Here is a 21,720-nt window from a genome sequence, read left to right on the forward strand (position 1 = left end):
ATATTAATATATCTTGTCGGAGTCTTCTTGATTCGCGTATTTTAGGTTTTGAATTGTGGACGAAGCTGTGTGGTATATGCATGTGTCACATACATTCATTATTATTTTTCAGGAAAGATGTGTGGCTGTTGATACTATGTCTCTTGTTGCTCGAATACTGAACAGATCTAAAGCTCATCTCCAATCAATGCTTTTGCTAAGTAATTCAAATGTGCTTGAAGATTTCTATTCTCATCTGGTATGTCGAACTTAATATTTAAGTATAGTAGTTAAGCGCTTGCAAGAATTGATATTCACAGATCTTTTAAGTTGACTTTTTTGCCTATTCAATGAAAATTTATTTGTATAATCATGTCATGGAATAGAACATTGATTGTCAAAGTTTTGAAGTGTTATGGATTAGATAAAGTTAAAGTCATGCTAATAATGATATTTACTCTGATTTGTATCTGAACTATGTCTGCTAAGGAGGGTGTGTAAGGAAGGCAATGTTATGTACCTAAACTAGAGGCTAGTCTGCGTCCATTTCCTGTCCTTCGGATTCTTCTTTACCAAAAATGGCATAGGAAAAGAAGTGTCGCAAAAAAAATGACAATTTTGGCGTGCCGTTACATATTATGCTTACACGTGGAGTAATAATGTATTCATCGGTGGCTGTAAGGTTACATGTTTACCAAACTCTCTATCATGGCTCAGGAAGGAGTGAGAGGGCAGAGTTAAATAATACCTTTTTTGTCTTTTGAGGTTTCCCCACACCCTTTGAGTCTGAGACTAATTCTGACTTGGATTAGAGGCTGCCCCTCCTCACAAGTGCTTGGGCTCAAGCTTGCTTACTACTTGACCCCACCCTTTGTGGGTCATTGGAACCCTTTACTGAAGTGTACTAGGCACACTTGTACGGATGTAGTCAGGATGTTAACTTACAGTAGATGGTCATGTTTGGACTGGATAGATGATTTTTATCTGACTTTTTAATTCCACTTGACTTAATTTTTAGCATTTTTATAATGTAAAAAGCTAAGTATCGATAACAACGATCTTTAATAGATAAGGATTTCTTTAGGTGGATGCTGTACCAGATCTTATAGAGCATGTTAATCGGACAACTGTGAGACTACTGCTGCACATTAATGGGTAAGAAAAAAATATATTGAGCTAGAAGTATACAAGGTTCTTTGAAAATATTGCTAATAAATATGATTTTTGTATTGTTAAATTGACATCTTCCATTTGGGTCCTTTTGTTTTTGACCAAAACCATTCGAGAAGGGAAACTATAAAATCCTGACATTTAAGGATCATTTTCTATTTTTCATGAGCCAAGTCTCCTAAAAGCTTAATCTTTTAGGTTAAGGTACACACATGCCATTATATCTCTCATGCCCCCTCATGCAAGAACCCATTGAGCTTGGAGCATGAATAATATACAGGTTCATATGGTGTAAATGACTGGTATTTTTAAAGGGTATCCCTTCTAAATGACTGGTTGAACAGCTCTGCTACATTAATGTCTTTTGTTCCCTATTATTTACTATATTTCTTTTGTTTTAATGCCGATTTCTTATTCTCCCTTTCCTATTGTATTCTGTCTTAATGAAAATTTTCCCTTGTAAAAAAAGGAGAAGGCATGTCATTGAGAGGTGTGAGGAGGTGGGTTTGGTAAATGGGTGATGTAATTAATGGCAATGAAGGGAAATGGACCCACTTTTTGGGTGTTGTGGGATTAAAGGCCAATAATTAAAAAAATGATAGGTTATGAATAAAGAGGATGCCACTTAACTAATTAAATTTCAAAGCACTAAGCCACTGATACAATGTTCTTACTACAAGATTTTCTGTTTGGTGTAGAAAATAAAAGTTTTCTAAATGTATTAATTAAGCTTTTATTTAAAGGAGTATATTTATTTGAAATTGGTTTGCAGTAAATATTATTTCGTTATATATTTTAAAGGGCACAAAATTGTGTTACCAAATACAATAAAAGGATTCTACCTGTGTCAAAAGCAGTTTAGAGTGATTAGAAAATGGTCGTCATTCTTGATGTTTGTGCTAATTTGTAAGCTCTAATTTTTACTTTGGCCTCGTCCAGCACTATTAATATTGGGTTTCAAGTTGTAGAAAAAATTCAACTTAATTGAGTATTTTCTACTACTCTACTGCATGACCATGGTAAAGCAGTTCAAACTATAATTTTTTGTTTTTTAAATTTTTGGTCAACTTCTTACAGGTACGTTGAACGTATTGCGAATACTAAATGGGAAGTAAAAGAGCTCGGGATGGAGCATAATGGGTTTGTATTTTTGGATCGCTTTTATATTTGAATGCCAAGTCATTTTTTCCTATTTGTATTACTTATAATGAAAGTCAATTACATTAAAGTCTTGGTAGTTGCAAATTTTGTATCAAAGTTAAACAACTTACAGCATGCACTTGTCAAATTTTATTTGCACTACTGGCATCTTCTATTAATGAAATATGTGAGAATGCTGATTTAGGAACTCCTAGTGAAGATAACTCCAAGATAGGAACATTACTACTGTATGATATTTGAGAACTACTATTGTTGTTAATGTCTAATCATCTAGGCAGGATGTATTTATCTCATCAAACCGTCTTTGATATATTTGGGTATTTTTTGGTCATTTTTTCACAAGTTTTATCGTGAAAATAAGCTGCAATTCTGACTTAAATCGTTGTTGTATTGATAGTTATGTTGACTTGTTACTGGGAGAATTTAAGCACTATAAAACACGCCTTGCTCACGGAGGAATTCGTAAAGAGGTACTTCTATTATTCATTATCATGAGACATACTCATCAACTGCATATATAACAACACATTAACAAAGTACATACTCATCTTTAAAAATCTTGCTTTTAAACTGTTGAAAAGGGAAAACATAAAAAAATCCAGTGTCTTAATGTGACCTTTGATTCCACGGATTCATCTTCTATGTGCAGACTCAAGACCTTTTATCAGACTATGGGCTTGAAATTGTGGCAGAAACTCTTGTTGAAGGACTTTCACGAGTGAAGAGATGTAGTGATGAGGGACGAGCTCTAATGTCATTGGATCTGCAGGTTATTTTTGAGCTATGGTCAAAAACAATTAGTGTGCTTTCAATAGCTCGAGTTTGGAGTTTATATGATAGATTACCAATAATTATGGTTCAACTTAGTTTAATCTTAATCCACTGATAGATTTTGTGATCAGTTCCTTTTTAAAATTTACCAGTGCCTGAATTACTTGTCCAAGTTTAGTTTTGAAGGCTCTATTTTATTTTCATATCTTAAAACTTAAAAGTGTTGAATTTGTTATTAAAAAATGAATTCGTATGTAATACTGACAATGATCAATATGATGAGCCTTCCTGCTCCTCCAGGCTCCAGTAACTACTTTAATTGTCTTTTATATGTTGGGTTTGGATTCCTTACTTTGAACCATCCAGGTTTTGATCAACGGCCTACAGCATTTTGTGTCATTGAATGTGAAGCCCAAGCTACAAACGGTTGAAACTTTTATTAAGGTAAGGAACATTGAATTAAAATAGAAACACAAATAACTATGTTGCTTGCAAACACATGTGAATTTTTGTCAAATGGTAGAATTAGTTGGGTGTTGCTGCTTGACCTATTCTTTAAACTGGGATCTAGATGTTTGAAACTTTCATTCGATGCAATCAGCATTTTATTACTTATGCTTATGGACATCTTTACTTTGGACTTTTAAATCAGGCTTACTACCTTCCTGAGACAGAATATGTGCATTGGGCACGTGCGCACCAGGTAATACCCCTTTCTACAGTATTTGTTGCACTATCTGATTGCTTAGGTCTTAAAAAGCATCACTTCCCTTACAGGAATACACTAAAAGCCAGATTGTTGGACTGGTCAACCTTGTGGCCACTATGAAAGGTTGGAAGAGGAAAACCAGGTTGGAAGTACTGGAAAAGATTGAGTGATTTGCCGTCTTCGAGCTCTTTTTTCCCCTTTACTTCTTATTTTTTAGCAGAGCTCCTTGTAAAGGTAGTGTATATTGAATCGTATTTGATCCCTATTAATTACGGAGTATTTTATAAATCTGTGTTTCCTCTTGTGTCCTGTAGATAATCCTTCGGAAATAAGCTGTACTTGTACAATAATGTCATTGACACAATATCTCATATGACTCATTGCCATCACTTCTCTGTATTTCTTTTCTTTTTTCATTCACAGATTCAGTAGTGCACAATTGCTTATGTGGGTACTTTATATTCATTGCACTTGCACATCATGTGCAACTACTCGTCATTGTAGTATTGGATCTCATGATATTTCTTGTTTATGTTAGTATTATAAAATTCTTATTCATTATCAGATAATGGAGTAATTTTTCATTAAGGAGACAAAAACCTTACTGTCAACCTATTTGTTTGTTGAATAGTGTTTCTTGCACATGTCTAGTCCTCACATCACCATGAAGTTTCAAAATCATAGTGTATGTTTAAACAAAACCAACTGATATTAGGAACTGTTCAAATGTGATGTGATGTGATGTGTGTACATGTATATAGGATATATAGCATGGGAAAAGTGCCATCACATTATTCCATGGAAAAACTATGTTCATCAACTTAGTCCTCCAATTATTTAAAGTGTCATCAAATTGCAATGGAGCCCTAGTTTAGAGACTAATTTGATATCGTTTTGTTTGATTGAGATACTATGCTAATGACACTCATCTATGTAAACAGATTTTTACCTACGCATTGAGGTTTAATTTTGCTAGTCACGGTGAAGGAGCAAAATCATGGGATGAATTAGTAGCCCATAGACAAAAGAAGAGTTGCTTGAATTTTTCTATGCCTAGCTTCAACTCCCATGTTTGTGTTGCACCCTAATGACATAAACATACAATATGGTGTGAATTATAATATCTCAAACAATTAAAGATATAAGATTAAGGTACTCACATTCAGTGATAGATATTATACTCAACTTTAACTATTTAAGAATAGAGGTGGCAAGAATAGAACTATATGTCAACATTATCATGAAGATAATTTCATATATCAAATCCATCAATAATCGAACAGACTAATCATGTTACCCGAAAAGACATACAATATAGAATCTTAAATCATTAGCCTGGTGTGGTTCTTCTCATTGAGATGTTACTCATGTTAGCTTCAGTTGTAACTGGACAAATTTGTGGGACAAGGAATAAACATTAAGTAAAATGGTGTAATTTTTCAAAATATCAACAATACTTGTTATATTTATGTACTTTATGGGTTTGAGGCAATGACTCCCATTTGTGTGAAATATGCAGAAAAAATATTTTGGACCCTTTTCATTTTTGTCCTTTGGGATACGAGGTTGGTCTCTCATACATTCCCCTTTTTCTTTTAAATATTCGCTATTTGTTTCGTGTTCCTTTTTTTTATTTTTAATTTACTTACCTTTTTTAAATAAATAAGGGACATTGTTTTTGTTCTTGATATAATATCTTATTAAACCAATGCAAGAATTCTCTTTAGCTGCAGAAGCAAAAGTAAAAAGAATATACTATGATACTTTAATGATATAGTATGTTATTTTCTCTTTTTGCTTTACAATGAAATGCTGTTTTTTGCCATTTACATCAAAAGGAAGAAATCGTACATGATTATGACAAAAAAAATGACATTTAAAAGCAAAGAGTAAATAATAGCATCTCTATTGCTCTTCCTTCCTTCAGTTCGTTGATATTATCTGCTTGATACTGGTCTAGTTTGCTTGTTGACTCTTCATTGCTTGACCAATAACTTTTTTCTTGTAAACTTTTTGTTTGGCAAATTATAGTAATTTTCTCTTATATGCTAAATTTCATGCTGCAGGTGACTGTGTAATTGTACCCACCATGTCTAGTGCCACACATGGCTGGTCAGAGGGAATTTGTATCCTCTCCATTATTGGAGAGTCCATTATCATGTTATAATCATGATACGTGGCAAAAATAAAAATCCAACAGTTTTAATTTTAACTCATTTTTTAATAAAATAAATTATATTTATTGTTTCTCCTTAAAATCCAGTACTGGAGAGAAGTTAGACTGAGGGTACCTGAATGAAATAGCAAACAAATTAAAAATCAGCTTACCCTTATGAGTTGAGACAAAAGAAGTGAAACTAGACAAACCTGATTTTGTTATAGGATTTTATGACTAGTAAGTAGTCTAGGACTCTGTCACTAATGTTTCCACAAAAGTGATAATGTATCAGCATCCCAATTAATCTGACTTATATGTACCCCTCTTAATAAATGTCTTTGGGTGTATAAATTTTATGTTATTTTTGGTATTCCCGTTAGGAACTGAAGAGGGGGATTATTTATATTTTCAAATAAAGAACATTGTCTTACAACTTAACTTTTGCAAGGCTTTCTCCATTACCGTTTTAAAAAAAAGTAGCAAGAAATAAGGAAATAAGGAAGAGAATTGTTTTATATAAATTAAGAAAATTATTGAGTTTTTAATAAGACTATTATTATTTTTCCTGTTATACCCTTCTTAATTCCTTTCCGCATTTTACTCCATTCTCCACAGTAATGGGAGTTAAGATATAATTGATAAATGAATGATTGATATTATCTTAAACTTTCAGAATAAGATAAAGAACAAAACTTTTCCCATAAAAATAAATGGAGGAGTAATTTGCTAGCTATCACATGCATGGAAATTCATCAAATCTTTACAATGTAAAAAGAAACCATGGAATATGGGGAAAGCAAAGTTATTGCTTGAAAGCTATAGATAGATGTGGATTCTTGAAAAATGTGATCCTAACATTATCCTCATTAAGCACAAAGGATGATGTTAGTTGTTTTGTACCCAAAAAAATAGGAAGACACTATTTATTGTGCTTCAAGTAAATTAGAGCATTTTCTCATTTCCAAGTTTATTTGACCAAACCATGACATTGGTAAGTAACAAAAATGGGTTAAATGGGTTTTCCTCTTTCTTTCTGTTGTGGTTTTATTTTATTCATGTACCTTCATAGTTTTATAAAGATGGTGAAGAAGCTAAGCACATGGCAAGTGAGACTAATACATGTGCTTTCAAAACATGGATAGCCGTTAGTGATGATGATTGATGTTGACTTACAAAGTGTCCAGCTCCAAGGATCCAATAGAAGTTTAGGTTTTTGTATGACTTGAAAAAGCCTTTGGTCTTTATGTCACTTCCACAAAAGAGGGGTGTTCTGTCTTTCCTCAAGAAATTATCAAGTCCTTCCCACCTTCACAATACAAAACATAGAGAACTTAATAAGAACATTTACATTTCTTTTTACCATTCATTAATAGATGGATTAGGAAAGAAAGAGATGGATACCTTAGTTTTCTAAGCCAAGCTTCAGTCCCCTTGGTAGAACAAATCAGATCAACCTATAATAATTAGACAGGTTATGATGTTACATTATAGTTGAACCCAAAAAATTAAATATTCACGTGATTAAACTTAATGTTACATCAATATCTCAAATCAGTTAAACAAGATAATCATATGGTCAACATGTCTAATAATTGGGGTTGGATGTATACATGAACTCATGATTCTCATAATATGGTGATAACAAAATGATTTTGGAAATATAAATGTTTTTTATATTATACTTTTAGACAATATTAAAACAACATTTGATTTATGTGAATGTGAGTCAATATCAAAAAGATATTACTTGTTTGATGATAAAATAAAATAAAAATGCATATAAGCATGAGTGATGCTTAAAATATTGTCCAAATTAGTCACATAAATAGCTTAAACAGTAATGGAAAGGCTCTACAATCAACAAATGTACAACTAATTTGTACCTCTACAATGCACACCTGTCTTTTTCGGAAGAAAAAAGACAATGTACCATGTCATTATACCCCAACAAAATATATAACAAGACATATTAAGGAGTAGTAGTATAGACTTTGGTGCATTTTGAATTAGAATAGACTCGTTTAAGATATAGAATGATGTTGGATGAAAATTATTGTACCACACTGTTGCTGCTAGCACTAATCACTGACTCAAGTTCACTCCATGAGTTTGTTGCATCTACAAAATATCAATAACGTGATAGTTCAACAGCAAGAAAGAAGAAGCACATTATGTTACATACCACATAATCTTCTGGTGAGATCCAACTATCTCCTAATGCAACACCTAAAATAGAAGAAGTTATTCAATATCACACATTTCTCGGAACTCTTATGAAAATAATTTATATAAATGATCTATCAGTTCCTAATAAGAAATAAACTAACAAGTTAAGTCAGAATAATTTTCAATCTTGAACCTGATAATGATATGATTCAGGAAAAGGTTACCTCCAAGTATAAGCTTCAATTTCTTGTCTTGAATAGCTTTAAGAGCAGACAATCCAAGAGTCACAGCAAATTTACCACCATAAGACTCTGCCACAATGAATAGAGGGCTCTTTTGGAGTCTCTCATCTCTGTTGAATATCTCAATTAACAATGTAGTCAAATCAGTGGCTGCTTCCTCATCTGTAGGGACTTTTGTAAAGCCACCAGAACATGTGGGCTTCTGTTAAAAAATATATATAAACACAACAAAGTTAAAAAGGTTAAAGAACTAATTTTCCAATCAAGGTTACTTTCCACACAGTTAAAATGATGTTAGTTAATATGAAAAATAATAGAACTTGAACTTACTAGGTCTGACTTGTACATAACCCCATTCCTCTGATCCATCTTGGCTCTTCAAAGATGTTGCCATTCCTCCATGAAATAGTAAACCAAGGAATAGAGCAAGAAGAGTGACAGAATGAAAAAACTTATCCATTGAAATGAAATGACAGAATAACGGACGGTGTTTTTGTTCTTGATATAATCGGTTATTAAACCAATGTCATTATGCTCATGTTCCCAGTTGTTCATTCAGTTGAAGTTATGGAAACAGATAAATGCATGTAATATGTGCTGATAAGTCAGGAGCTATATATGAGCATATTTTGTTTGGCTTGTTTTTTAACTAGTGCTAAAGAATTTAAAAATAATAATAATATTTTTCATTAGAAAATTGAAAGTGCTGTATTATATTCACTGTCATAAAATCTTACATGATCAATGAATTATTCATAATAATTTGTGTAATCCTAGATTCCTAGTTCTTATAATAAAAGTAGTACATCAGTATGAGCAATTGCAGATGGAAGATCAAGAATCTATAGCAGATTACTTTACAAGAATTAGAACCTTATAAATCTCAGATGACAGTTACATCATTGTAGAGGGAATTGACAAGGTGATGATAAGAAGGAAAGATGGAACAACCTCATATATCTCAAATATACTCTATGTGCCAAAGATGAAGAATAACTTGATAAGCTTGGGTCAACTACTTGAAAAGGGGTACAAGATGAGAATGGAAGACATGATGTTGAAGATTTTCAACAAGAAGAATACTCTTATCATGAAAGCACCCCTCTCATAATAGGACATTCAAGATTGGCATCAATCTTGGTGACAACAGATGCCTAGAGACTATAACTGAGGAGACTTGGACATGGCACCAAAAACTTAGACATCTGAATTTTAGGAGCCTAGAAATGCTGAGTCAAGAGATGTTGGTCACTGAATTACCTAACATAAGGACTCCAACTGAATTGTGTGAAGAATGCATCACGAGTAAGAAGTCCAAGAACTCCTTCAAATCTCATGTATCATATAGAACAACAAGCCATTAGAGGGAGTATATATTGATGTATGTGGACCTCTTGAAGTTCAGTCCCTTGGAGGAAACAATTACTTTGTAACTTTCAAGGATGATTTTACTAGAAAGCTTTGGATCTTTTTGTTGAAGAGAAAGGATGAGGTATTCAACAAATTCAGAAACTTTAAAGCAATGGCTGAAAAACGATGTGGCAATAAGCTAAAGTTGCTAAGGAGTGATGGAGGAGGGGAATATGTCTCTCATGAGTTTCATAGCTATTGTGACAAAGAAGGCATCACTCATGAAATAGTTGCTCTCTATACTCCCCAACACAATGGAACATTAGAGAGGGTGAATAGATTTGTCTTGAATATGACAAGAAGTAGGGGAGAGCAAGATCCGACCCTACCCTAAAAACCGGCCCAACCCGGTTGATTTGGGTCGGGTCAAATCCGGTCCAATGTGTTAAAAGGGGACAAACCCATACAAAATTGAAATGGGACAACACCGGGTCAGGACGGGTCCAGGCCTGTCTTGGGGTCACCCGACCCAGCCCACACTATATATGAATGAAAAACAATTACCCTTTTCTCACTACCCATAATACCATTTTCCCTTTACCCACTTACTTTATTATTTTATTAAATTTACTATACAAGTACAACTTGTACTGAAGAAAGTAAATTAACGTGACAAAAGTTAAAAGTTGAAACAACTTCTTCCCCTTTCTTATTATTCTCCAACATCATTTTTCAATGTTAAATGAGCATTCCTTCCTCATATCACCATTGAAGAAATGAAGAATGGAGAATATGTGAAAACAAGTTAGCAACAAGCCAACAACTATTAAGACTTGTCATTCCTTACTTTTTTTCACTTTCATGTGTTGGTAGGGATTACTTCAACATCTTCATAGACTCAAATTGTTCTTACCTCTTATCATTCAAGTATTTCTCATTTATTTAATTTCTTATTCCAACTCTTTAATTTGCATATCCTTTGTATATTTTGTTCATATTATTTCAACCTAAGCATATTATTTCAACCTCAACAGTAAGCGCATTGAAATTCCGTTGCATCCATCTTATGGTGCACTAATTGTTATTAACACTATTAGTCTACCACCACTAGTTTTTACAATTTATGTTCTTCACAATTGATGCTTGTTATTTTTTTAGGTAAAAGACATGGAAAACAGAGAGATTAATACAATCTCTCTCACAATAGTAGACACAAGTGAAAACCCTCATACAGAACCACCAACAATAACTCAAGAAAACAATGTCGGTAGAGATGAAGATGAAAGAAAAAGGAAATATGTTGTTTGGGATCATTTCATTAAGCTTCCTTTTACAAAGACTAAGGGTCAACACAAGGCCAAGTGTAACCATTATCGTAGCACATACTTTTGTGAACCAAACATACATGGAACAAATTCTATGCGCAAACATTTGAAACGAAAGCATCAATGGATATTTTCTAAAGCATCAATAGATGGTGATGTTTTAGATGGAACCAATTCTATGGGCTATAACTTAGATGATTGTTGGAGGGCTGTGATTGAATTTGTCATATGTGATGAAATGTCATTTAAGGTTGTAGAAGGGCGTGGGTTTCGTCTAATGATGAACCGACTAGAACCTAGATTCGTTGTAACATCTAGATTCATTCTATTGTTGCATCTGAGTCATGTTTTAGCACTAGTGGACGTGTGATTGATGTCTTCTGCAACTCTTTATGTCCTAAAATGGTTGAAGCACTCATTTTCACTCAAAATTGGATAAACCCTGTTGGCCTCAAGTTTTATGATAAAGATTTTGATCAATTTGATAGCATCGAGAAAATTCCCGAGTCACATGGAGCAATTGAAGAACCAACAACTATAAACTTTGAGTCATACGCAACATTGACATCAACTTCTTTTTGATTTGTAAATGGGAAATTATCTTCTATTTTTGGTGTGGGGTAAACACATTTTTTGTGTATGAATATTACTTATATGACATTATTTTGGAATGTATAGTGGGTTAAAAGGCTTACAAAAGTGTTGGTCTATAGAAGCCTCACTTGACTTAGAACATTATGAAGATTGATGTTTGTGATTTGTATATGATCCCTTTATAATAATTTACACTACTTGGTTGTGATCTATTTATCATCTTTTACACTATAGTTTATCTATTTATGAATGATTTATGCTACATGTTTGTCATGGCTTATACTAGGATTAACTTCATTATCTGAAGTTGGTTGCAGAAAAAATATGGCCAATTTCAATATCTGTAGTATGAACTTGGCCAGGTATGGAACAATTAATTACTTGATTATGATTGTGTGACATGAAATGCGGCTAGTTTCTAATCTTCATGTTGGATTATTTGTGCAGACTGCTCTAATTGGTAGTTTCTTGTAGCTTTATAAAATTTTATGCCTCTGCAAGAAAAAGAATTTATTTGGTATATCCAGCAAGGTGCTTCCATATTGGCAAGTATGGAATTGAACAAAGATGAAGTAGGACTGGAGCAGTGGAAATAGGGATGTAGATTTAAGTTCCTTAGGAGTGAAGTATGGAATTGAACCAAGTGCTTCCACATATTTTTGTTGGCAAGAATCAGAAACATTGCAGTTAGTAAATTATTTCAGTCCTATAGACTCTGAGAATTATGGAGTGCTTGAACAAATTTACTATTACTTAGTTGTAAGATATTATTTAGCCAATGCAGTGTGTATGGTGAGCAGTGAGTACCAACACCAAGTGTTAAAAGAAAGGACAAACTCAGACCTGTCCTATTTTAGTCGGGTCTTAATTGAACCTATATATGTCGGGTCTTAATTGGACCCGTACATGTCGGGTCTAATCAAATATAGGACCGAGTTCAGGTTTAATATTTAGCCTAGTCAATATTTAGGGTCGGGTAAGGGACAAGCCTTACCCGGCCCAACCCAGCCCATGCTTACCCCTAGCAAGAAGTATGCTAAAAACAAAGAAATTACCAAAGACGTTTTGGGGTGAAGCAGGGGCTATAACACCCTATATAATGAACAGATGTCCACAAAGAGATTGAACAAAGTGACTCCAGAAGAAGCCTGGTCTGGTGTGAAGCCAAGTGTGAGACACCTCAAAGTGTTTGGGGCAATCTGCTATAGGCACATTTCTGACAATAGGAGAAGAAAACTAGATGACAAAGGAGAAAAGTTGATTTTCCTAGGATATCATTCTACTAGGGCATATAAAGTCTACAATCCAGACTCCAATATCATCTCATATAATAGAGATCTCAGATTTGATGAAACTCAGGCCTAGGATTGGGACTCATCTGATAGACCCTCAAATCAAATAAGTCAAATGGATATAAGCACCTCCCGAGGGACTCTTGTGAGCAACACAACAAGAGAAGGTAATGTAGAAACAAATGAGAGACCTCAAAGGCAAAGAAACATGCTTGCAAGATTGAGAGACTATGAAGTCTTCTCAGATACAACAATCACATCAAAAGGAAACTTAGTTCATATGGCTCTTCTAGCTGAGATGGAACCTATCACCTTTGAAAAAGCAACCAAATAAGTGTGTTGGACTGAGGTGATGAAGGAGGAGATCAGGTCAATAGAGAAGAACAATACTTGGGAACTCACCTCATTGCCCAAAGGAAAGAAAGCAATTGCAGTAAAATGGGTTTATAAGTTGAAGCTCAAACCAGATGGATCAGTGGCCAAATATAAGGCCAAGTTAGTTGCCAAAGGATTCTTACAAAAGTCAGGTCTAGACTTTGATGAGGTGTTTGCACCAGTTGCAAGAATTGAAACTATCAGACTGGTTATAGCAATTGCAAGTTCAAAGAATTGGAGCTTGAGCCAAATGGATGTAAAATCAGCATTCCTAAATGGTCCATTGGATAGAGAAGTATTTGTGACACAACCTCTAGGCTTTGAGGTTCTAGGACAAGAGCATAAAGTTTATACGTTACACAAGGCACTCTATGGATTGAGACAAGCCCCCAGGGCATGGAACAAAAGAATATATGGATTTCTTCTGAAACAAGGCCTTATCAGATGCACAAGTGAACATGGAATCTACATCAAAAGCTCACCTACATCAGCATCAGTCATAATATGCTTGTATGTAGATGATCTTTTGATAACAGGATGTAGAGATGATGAAATAGAGGGCATCAAGACAAAGTTGAAATCAGAATTCGAAATGTTTGATCTGGGAACCTTGTCATACTTTCTTGGAATAGAATTTGTTAGATCAGAGGAAGGCATAGTAATGCACCAGAAAAAAAATATCAATGATGTGCGGAAGAAGTTTGATATGCTTGACTGCAACTCAACTTCCACACCAGTTGAGACTAGAAATGTGTTGTGCAAAGGAAATCCAGATGATCAAAAGGTTGATGCAACTCGCTATAGGCAGATGATAGGGTCACTAAGGTACATATGCAACTCTAGACCAGACATCACCTATGGACTTGGCCTTGTTAGTAGACATATGGAAGACCTTAGGCACTCTCACATGATTGTTGTTAAGAGACTTCTTAGATATCTAAAGGGAAGCATTAACTTTGGTGTGTTGTTTCCTGTCAACAAAAGCAACAAACCAATCTCAGTATATGGTTACACTGATGCAGATTGGAGTGGAGACAGAGATGATAGAAAGAGCACCACATGATATCTATTCAAACTTGGTGAGGCTCCTATTAGTTGGAGCTCGAAAAAACAAGAAGTGGTGACACTCTCATCTTGTGAAGTTGAATACATTGCAGCTTGCTTGGGTGGTTGTCAAGGGCTATGGCTACAATCCTTGCTAACAGAGCTTGGAGTATGCTGTGATGACTCAATGCTTCTGTTAATGGACAATAAATTTGCAATCTATTTGGCTAAGAACTCAGTGTCACATGGTCGAAGCAAGCATATAGACACAAAGTACCACTTCTTAAGAGATCAAGTGGAGAAACAAAATCTGAGGCTAGAATTATGTCCATCAAAGGAGCAACAAGCTGACATCTTAACAACGCCCTTGAAGAATGAGAGTTTTGAAAAATAGAGAAGAAGGCTAGGAATTCTAAGTGAAACTATTGAATTAAGGGAGAGTGTTAAGCATAATGCATTATAATTCAATAGTTTTGATGTAAAAACAGGTTGGGCTTTTATTGTTTGTGTAATTAGGACTTTGGTTAAAACTTACTATAAATAGAAGGATCAAGTTGTTAATCAACAACCTGATTTTGCCATTTCTGTTTTCCAACTATTCATCATCTTCTACTTCCTTTCTTTAACTGTTTTCTCCTCCCTTTTCTTCCATACTTCTTAAACATTGCCAATTCCAACACTCACAACTATAGGTGAGCAAGTTACAACAATCTCCATCATAGTCACAACTGTAATATTGTCATCAATGTCAATCCTACCATTCCCTACTACTATTATCACAACCACCACCCACCATTTCAATAGTCATCATGGCCACCACTATCACTTTTATATGCTCTAATTCATTCTACAACAAAACATAACAAAAAAAAAATAGTTTGAATTAATTCCAAGTATGATGGAATTATAATTCAAATTCCAAACAATAATTTCACTTCTATATGGCAAACATATCCTAAAACATTTGTGCTCATAGCAAAGTCATCAAGTAATACACCCAAAGAATGTGATCAATAACTCATTATCCTAAAAAAAATGTTATATAGTTCGGTAATTTAAGTTTTTGTGTATATCAATCATATTTTTGACTTATCTAATTTTTTAGATTTCAACCCACTTTTGAGACCCTCACATAGTCATTGTAACAATAAAATAGTTGCAAAAGCAAGTAAAACTATTTTTACATTAACTATATGCATGCGTATGAAGTTAAATATCATAAAATAGTGCACTATTAAGTTTTTTAAACTATTTTTACACAATTATGATGAAATTAGACATCCAAACAAGCTTTACACTGAGATATATTTACTAATAAAATTATCAGTACAAAGTTACAAAGTAATTGCACATTAACCATAGAAGGCAAGCCACCAGAATGATGGGCATGGATCATATATTTTCAATTGTGTTTCATTATCTGTTTTAGGTGGCCAATTACATATTGTCACATGAATAAAAGAAAAATTTTAAAAATAAAAAGTAATATTCTGATTGACTCGAAATAAAGAATATGCACCAGACATTTTCTCCCCTTACTGAATCCATCGTGTTCTGACACAAAATAGCATCCGACAAGTGGCTTTCTTGCCAACGTACGTAGACTTGTTCTCACATGATGCTGTCTTTGGCAAGTGTTGCACTATAACCGTACGACACTTACACTCTTTCAAGTTTCAATCTCCAAGCAAAAAGGTTGAGGGAAAGTCTTTTAGCAAGGAAGGCAAAAAGGTATAAATTTAAGGACCTTCTTAAATGTACAACTAAAATTAAATTTTATTACAACAAAGTAGATAATATCTATAGTTGCAAAAGAAACAGGGAACCTAACCTTTTCTTCTTTTTTTGGCCTTTTCTTCTTTTTTTACCTAAAATGGATGTGGTCAATTTTGTTTAACAACTTTAGTTGTACATAAAACATTATTGCAAATTTAATAGCAAAAGCTGCCAGCTTCTAAGTACTTCCTCTCTTCCTTTTATGAACACGTACATCTAGTGTATAGGACTATAGGCTATTCCTTATACACTTAGTTATTTTTGTGTTATTAGTGAAACTTCATCTATACAAGATCAAAAGAGAAGCTTCAACCCTCACAAATGGAAGCATCAAGAGATTCCAAACAAGCAGAAGAAGAATTAACAAAGTTGAAGCTGAATGAAGGAGAAGAAGAGGTTGTGGAAGAGTTCAAAACACCAACAAGGTTAAGGAATAAGATTCCTAGTATTCAAACCTTCCCACCTGCCCCAAGAAAGAAAAGAACGTTTTCTTTATTCATGAAAAGATCATCAGCATCTGATCTTAGCTTGTTTGTGAGGGATGAGGAGGTAGAGCCTTTTTTCCTGTCCATGTTTGAGCTTTCTAGGGTTCACAAGAGATGTAGAAGCATATGAAAGTTCATGGTGGATAACTGTGGGTGAATTATGTAAACCTTTAAATAAATTAATCATCCAATTTTATCAAACAAAAGTGGATTCTTATCAATAAATTTGCAAGTGAATTGATCATGCGTGTTTGTTTGTTAGTTATAAAAAAACGCATATTTGATTGTTTTTATTCATATCAAAATTCATTCACCGTGGAATCATCGAACCTAGTTAACTCAGACCACTCATAACCGTACGAATTTTTCATCTTAATGCCTTCACCCCAAGCATATATTCTGAAAACAATATTTTGGCAATAGTTGCAAAACAAGTGAGAAAAAATGTGAATATTTGCACTGGTTCTCTGAACATATATGTATGTGTTTTTTCATCATTGAATGTTTTTATTCATTGAACAGACATCAGTTGATGACTTCAATTGTTAATAGTTTCTTTCTAGCTCCACTGGTATTTTCTTTTTTTCCTCTGATAAATTCATATAACTCTTAGAAGTGAAATTATTGGCAGTTTAATTTATAATTTGTTGTGCTTGATATAGCAAATGGTGAGGGCAAAAATTGTCTTAAAGAAAATATTCTTCGTCTTTCAAGTACAATAGTTTATCTCAATTACTTTATTCTCCACCTCCCTTTTCATGATGGGTTATAAGCAATGTGCTCACTTGAATGTCATACTTTCGATGACTATTCCTTACAATAATTTTTTCTTCGTTTTTCAAGCACAATAGTTTATCTCATTTACTCTATTCTCTACCACATTTTCACCTCTCAACTTTTGCTTTAGATAATCACAGCTTATTCAAAGTTGGGGAAATGTTAGAAAGAGGAAGAAAATATACCATCACCATGCACCTGAGTCCAATATTTGGTTTGGACTTGGATGATTATATTTATTTATATATTTATTTTGCTACAAAAACTAAACTTGGAAAGCAACTAAAGGAAACGAAACAAGAAAGCAACAGAGAGAGCGAGTGAGTGAGAGAAAACCTGCTCTACTTAATTTTGATTACATGTAACTTTATGTTTATGTCTTATAGGAATCACGTTCATGCTGTAACGCATTCCCATCCTTGGGGACCAAGACAACACACCCACGAGCAGCAAGATAAAAGAACGATTTTACTTCATTATAATCATATCAATTATTAAATTTTTAATTTAAATTTTTTTCAATTAATCAGAAATTAGGACAATAAATTAACACACTTATGTAATACAGCAAATATATTCATTTACTCTCCCATAACCCATGATTATATGTGTAATAACTATTAAGCCTTTCTCTAATTTTTATCGTGGGTTTCAAGCCTAATTCATTTTCTGTGTTCAATGTACACATTAATTCATTATATAAAATGGGTGGCCGGAGTCTATAATCACCTCATAGACCCAAAACTAAACAATTTATGAAATCATAAACATGTTTTTTACTTGTTTGTTCTTATATGGGAGGTGGCCATTGCAAATAGGACCTTAAACTAATGTGGTGAGATTAAATTTATTCAATTAAATTAGTTTAGTATACCAAAATAATACTATTAGTTTTTACATTTTTATTTCATAAATATTAACCAATCTAAAATGAGGACCACATAATCAAAAAAAACCTTTCTCTACTTAGTAGATAATTGTGTTCTTCAAAGTCTAGCTCAGCTTGACTGCTTTGATGAAAAGACCATAGTAAGGTATTTTAAAAATGTCAACTCGAACTTAAAAAAGTATATTTGACCTATCGAATAAACCTACTTAATGTTGAAATATGTATAAATAAAAAATAAGTTATTTTTAAGGCCATTATGATTTTTTTATGGTAGTTAATTTGAAGTCATTCTCATTTGCGTTTGATTCAATTTTTTATCACATAATTTAAGGATATGATGCCATTTATATGTTTGTATTTTTCATGTGAAGACCTAATGACCTATTTATAGTTAAAGGTCTATTGAATTATTTATTGATATAGGTTTATTGTCATACTTATTGATGTAAGTTTAGTTTATCATATTTGACATGAAAGTTCCTTTGAAAACTTTTTACTGATAATAAGCTTTTAAGTAGGCTTATAAACCAAGTCAGACCTGTTAAACCAAACCTTAAATTTTGACCTATATCACACCAACATACCATTCTTGGGGCCTAAGTTTTTAACAATAATTAAATAAAAGATTGTAACAAGTTGATATTTATATATCAGGTCTAAAATATTCTTTGGTGGACACAAAAGATGGAGGATTCCCCTAATTGCATTGCAAACTTCCAATTAAATAAGATGAATGAAAACCACACAACTAAAGTTAATACAGATACACACAATTAAAGTTGGTAATGAATGTTAAATAGAGAATATTTCATAAACTAAGTTACAAATTTGTTGGTTTTCACTTAATCAAAAGCAAATAATCATGTCCCTTCTCTCAAATTATTGGTCAATATTTTGATTTTCTTATGTCCATTGAAGTTGTACCCTAGCCGAGTCCGAAACTAATTCTTCATAGACTTAAAAATTAAATTATCAAAGCTATCGAACTTACCTTAAAAAATCAAACTTCTTACGAATTAGAATGTAATATTTATACACTGACAGTGTAAAGATATACATACAGTCAGTGTATCATCGATCCTTCATTTGGGATACTTTTTTGAGAAGGGAATGATGATTGAAAATGAATGGTGAATGATACAATGACAGTATAAAAAAATTCTTATACTATATTCATCTTTTTCTCTATCAATTATGTGGCTTGTGAGTAATATTTACCTATTATAAACATTATGCTATTATCATAGTGGGCCATGCCCCATCATGGGGCTTACGAAGAAAATCCGCTAAAGGCTGGCTTAGGCCCAATGTATTGTTATTTGGATGTTTAGAGCTACTCAGCTGAAAAGATCATGTTTTTAAATTTTGGGTTCAATAGAGTATTTTTTCTTTTCCCTTTGAATAGGCTCGTTCAATTAAAATCCAAAGTGACTCGTTTATAAAATATAAATCATGGCCCGTTTCAACGTGCGAGCTCTGAGTTAGTTCGTCCTTGTTTATATATTATAAGTGTAAAAATTTATAAATAGTGAATATGTCATCCATTATCTATTTATATTCCTCTTTTATTTAAGAGTAAATGATAATAAAATATAAACAATGACAATATATAAAAAAAAATTAAAATAAATTGTTGTACAACGTTTGAAGAACCTCGTTGCAAGTCAATTCCCACCATCTTGTTATTCTTCCACTGGAAATGCATTCCATTTAGTATTGTTGTATTTGAACCATCATCTGTGTACGTGCATTAGTAGAAATAGATTAACCTGAGATCATCGTTGTAAAGAAATAAAATGAACAGAAGTTGATTTTTAACCTAGTTGTTAAATAAACAATTAGTTATTTCAAGTAGTAAATGTTTTCCTATACTTAAGTACAGTTCTGTAGTTTCTTATTTATTGTTTATGATGTACTGGAGATTTTTTTGTTAGAATCACTCTTATTTGGTTAATACATATAATTCTATGGCTAACGATCTAATTTCTTGTATGATTGTTAGTCTAGCAAGTATGGCTCTTAGCAACTAGTGGAAAATCCATGTTTATAGCACACTGTAGAAGCTTCTAGAGACTAGAAAATTGTAAAAGAAAAAATATACTCTAATTAAGTCTTATCCTTTTGGTATAGTTTCCTATGAAGATGAGAAAGGGGGTTGATTATGATTCATATTCCATTTTGATCAAACAACATTCCCGTAAACTCCATAGTATGGTTTTTGTGGCTGGTTTGGATTGACTTTTCAGCAACAAAAAAATCATTTGATTTAAACTCATAACTAATTTATGGTATGGTTCAGTTTCATTTATTTATATTAAGATGTTTGATATAATCTCATCCAAATATTATGTACAATTTCGACTTAATTTATATTAGTTTTTATTTATTAAAAATTAACATTAAACATTCATTTCAAAACTCATTACACTTTAAAATGTTAAGTATACTTCCTAATAAAAAAACAAAAAACGGTATCCAACAACCACAAAAAACACTAAAATAAATGTCCAATAACACTAAAACAATAGCAAAAACGTGTTCATAAACACCAAAATAGAAGCAAGAAAACAGTGCTCAAACAGTAGTAAAAAATAACAACAAATGTTTACACTTCAAGTATTAAACACATAGCCTTTGGAAGGGAAGATTTAGATGTGAAATAGGAAATTTCTGTTCTTTAACTGAGAATAGATAGAAAAGTGTATGCGTCCTATAAAAATTTATTATTTTCACTTAAGAGAAAAACGTGAGAGGAATGAGTAATTGTATATAAAATATCAATAATATTCTTATTACTTTTTTTTTATAATAATCATTATTATATTTATTTATTAGTAATTAAAAATTAAAATAATATATATCATAATATTTAAATATATTAGTTTTTTACTCACTAATAAAAATATAATTTTATAAACTCGTATTTATTTGAATTATATTTTTGACATTTAGAAAATAATACAATTTCTCTCTTCTCATTTTTTATTGTAGCAAACAAACGAAATAGAAAAACAAATACATATTTCTCTTCTTCTTATTTCTTTTTTCTCTTGTACCAAACAATATAAAAATTTATTATATTTCTCACATCTTTCTTTTCATATTTGTCTTTCTCCATTTTCTTGGCTTATACCAAAAAGAGCAATAATATTTTCCTCCCATTTAATTTACATGTGAAAAAATAGGAAAGAGGTAATAAAATTTTATGGGACTCATGCCTAAAATCATTCTCTCCTTATATAAAGAATGTAGATAGGAGAAGAAGTATTGACAATTGTAAAAATATTCATCACTTCTCATATTTTAATTAATTGATTTCATGGGAAAATGTAGTGACAATTGCATTTCAATATGCAAGTCTTAATATTTTGCATTATAATATTTAATTTAAAATAAATATATTATTTTGAAAAAACATTTTATCGTTTATTTACATTATAATTCTTAATTATTAAAC

General features: G+C 32.5%; 2 protein-coding genes and 1 long non-coding RNA gene across 5 annotated transcripts in view; 2 read left to right on the forward strand and 1 right to left on the reverse strand.

Moving 5' to 3' along the window:
• Positions 1–4,354, forward strand: part of LOC109355292 (syndetin-like) — an 18,522-nt gene extending 14,168 nt beyond the window's left edge. For all 3 annotated transcript variants that reach the window (XM_019598367.1, XM_019598366.1, XM_019598368.1), the window contains 8 exons: positions 113–238; positions 1,064–1,134; positions 2,227–2,289; positions 2,708–2,780; positions 2,960–3,079; positions 3,448–3,525; positions 3,734–3,784; positions 3,859–4,354. In XM_019598367.1, coding sequence (XP_019453912.1) covers positions 113–238; positions 1,064–1,134; positions 2,227–2,289; positions 2,708–2,780; positions 2,960–3,079; positions 3,448–3,525; positions 3,734–3,784; positions 3,859–3,960 — 684 coding nt within the window. In that variant the 3' untranslated portion in view covers positions 3,961–4,354. The remainder of the gene's footprint in view (positions 1–112; positions 239–1,063; positions 1,135–2,226; positions 2,290–2,707; positions 2,781–2,959; positions 3,080–3,447; positions 3,526–3,733; positions 3,785–3,858) is intronic.
• Positions 7,910–8,837, reverse strand: LOC109355293 (serine carboxypeptidase-like 51). The gene is made up of 3 exons (XM_019598369.1): positions 8,687–8,837; positions 8,339–8,558; positions 7,910–8,174 (listed from the first exon to the last, which is right to left on the reverse strand). The coding sequence occupies exons 1-3, from the start codon at positions 8,723–8,725 to the stop codon at positions 8,077–8,079; spliced, it is 357 nt and encodes a 118-aa protein (XP_019453914.1). The 5' UTR covers positions 8,726–8,837; the 3' UTR covers positions 7,910–8,076.
• LOC109354084 lies at positions 15,926–16,853 on the forward strand. The gene is made up of 2 exons (XR_002108495.1): positions 15,926–16,067; positions 16,386–16,853. It is a non-coding gene; the product is annotated as an uncharacterized LOC109354084 (long non-coding RNA).

Source organism: Lupinus angustifolius, chromosome LG08, assembly GCF_001865875.1.
Source record: "Lupinus angustifolius cultivar Tanjil chromosome LG08, LupAngTanjil_v1.0, whole genome shotgun sequence".
Classification (NCBI taxonomy): domain Eukaryota; kingdom Viridiplantae; phylum Streptophyta; class Magnoliopsida; order Fabales; family Fabaceae; genus Lupinus; species Lupinus angustifolius.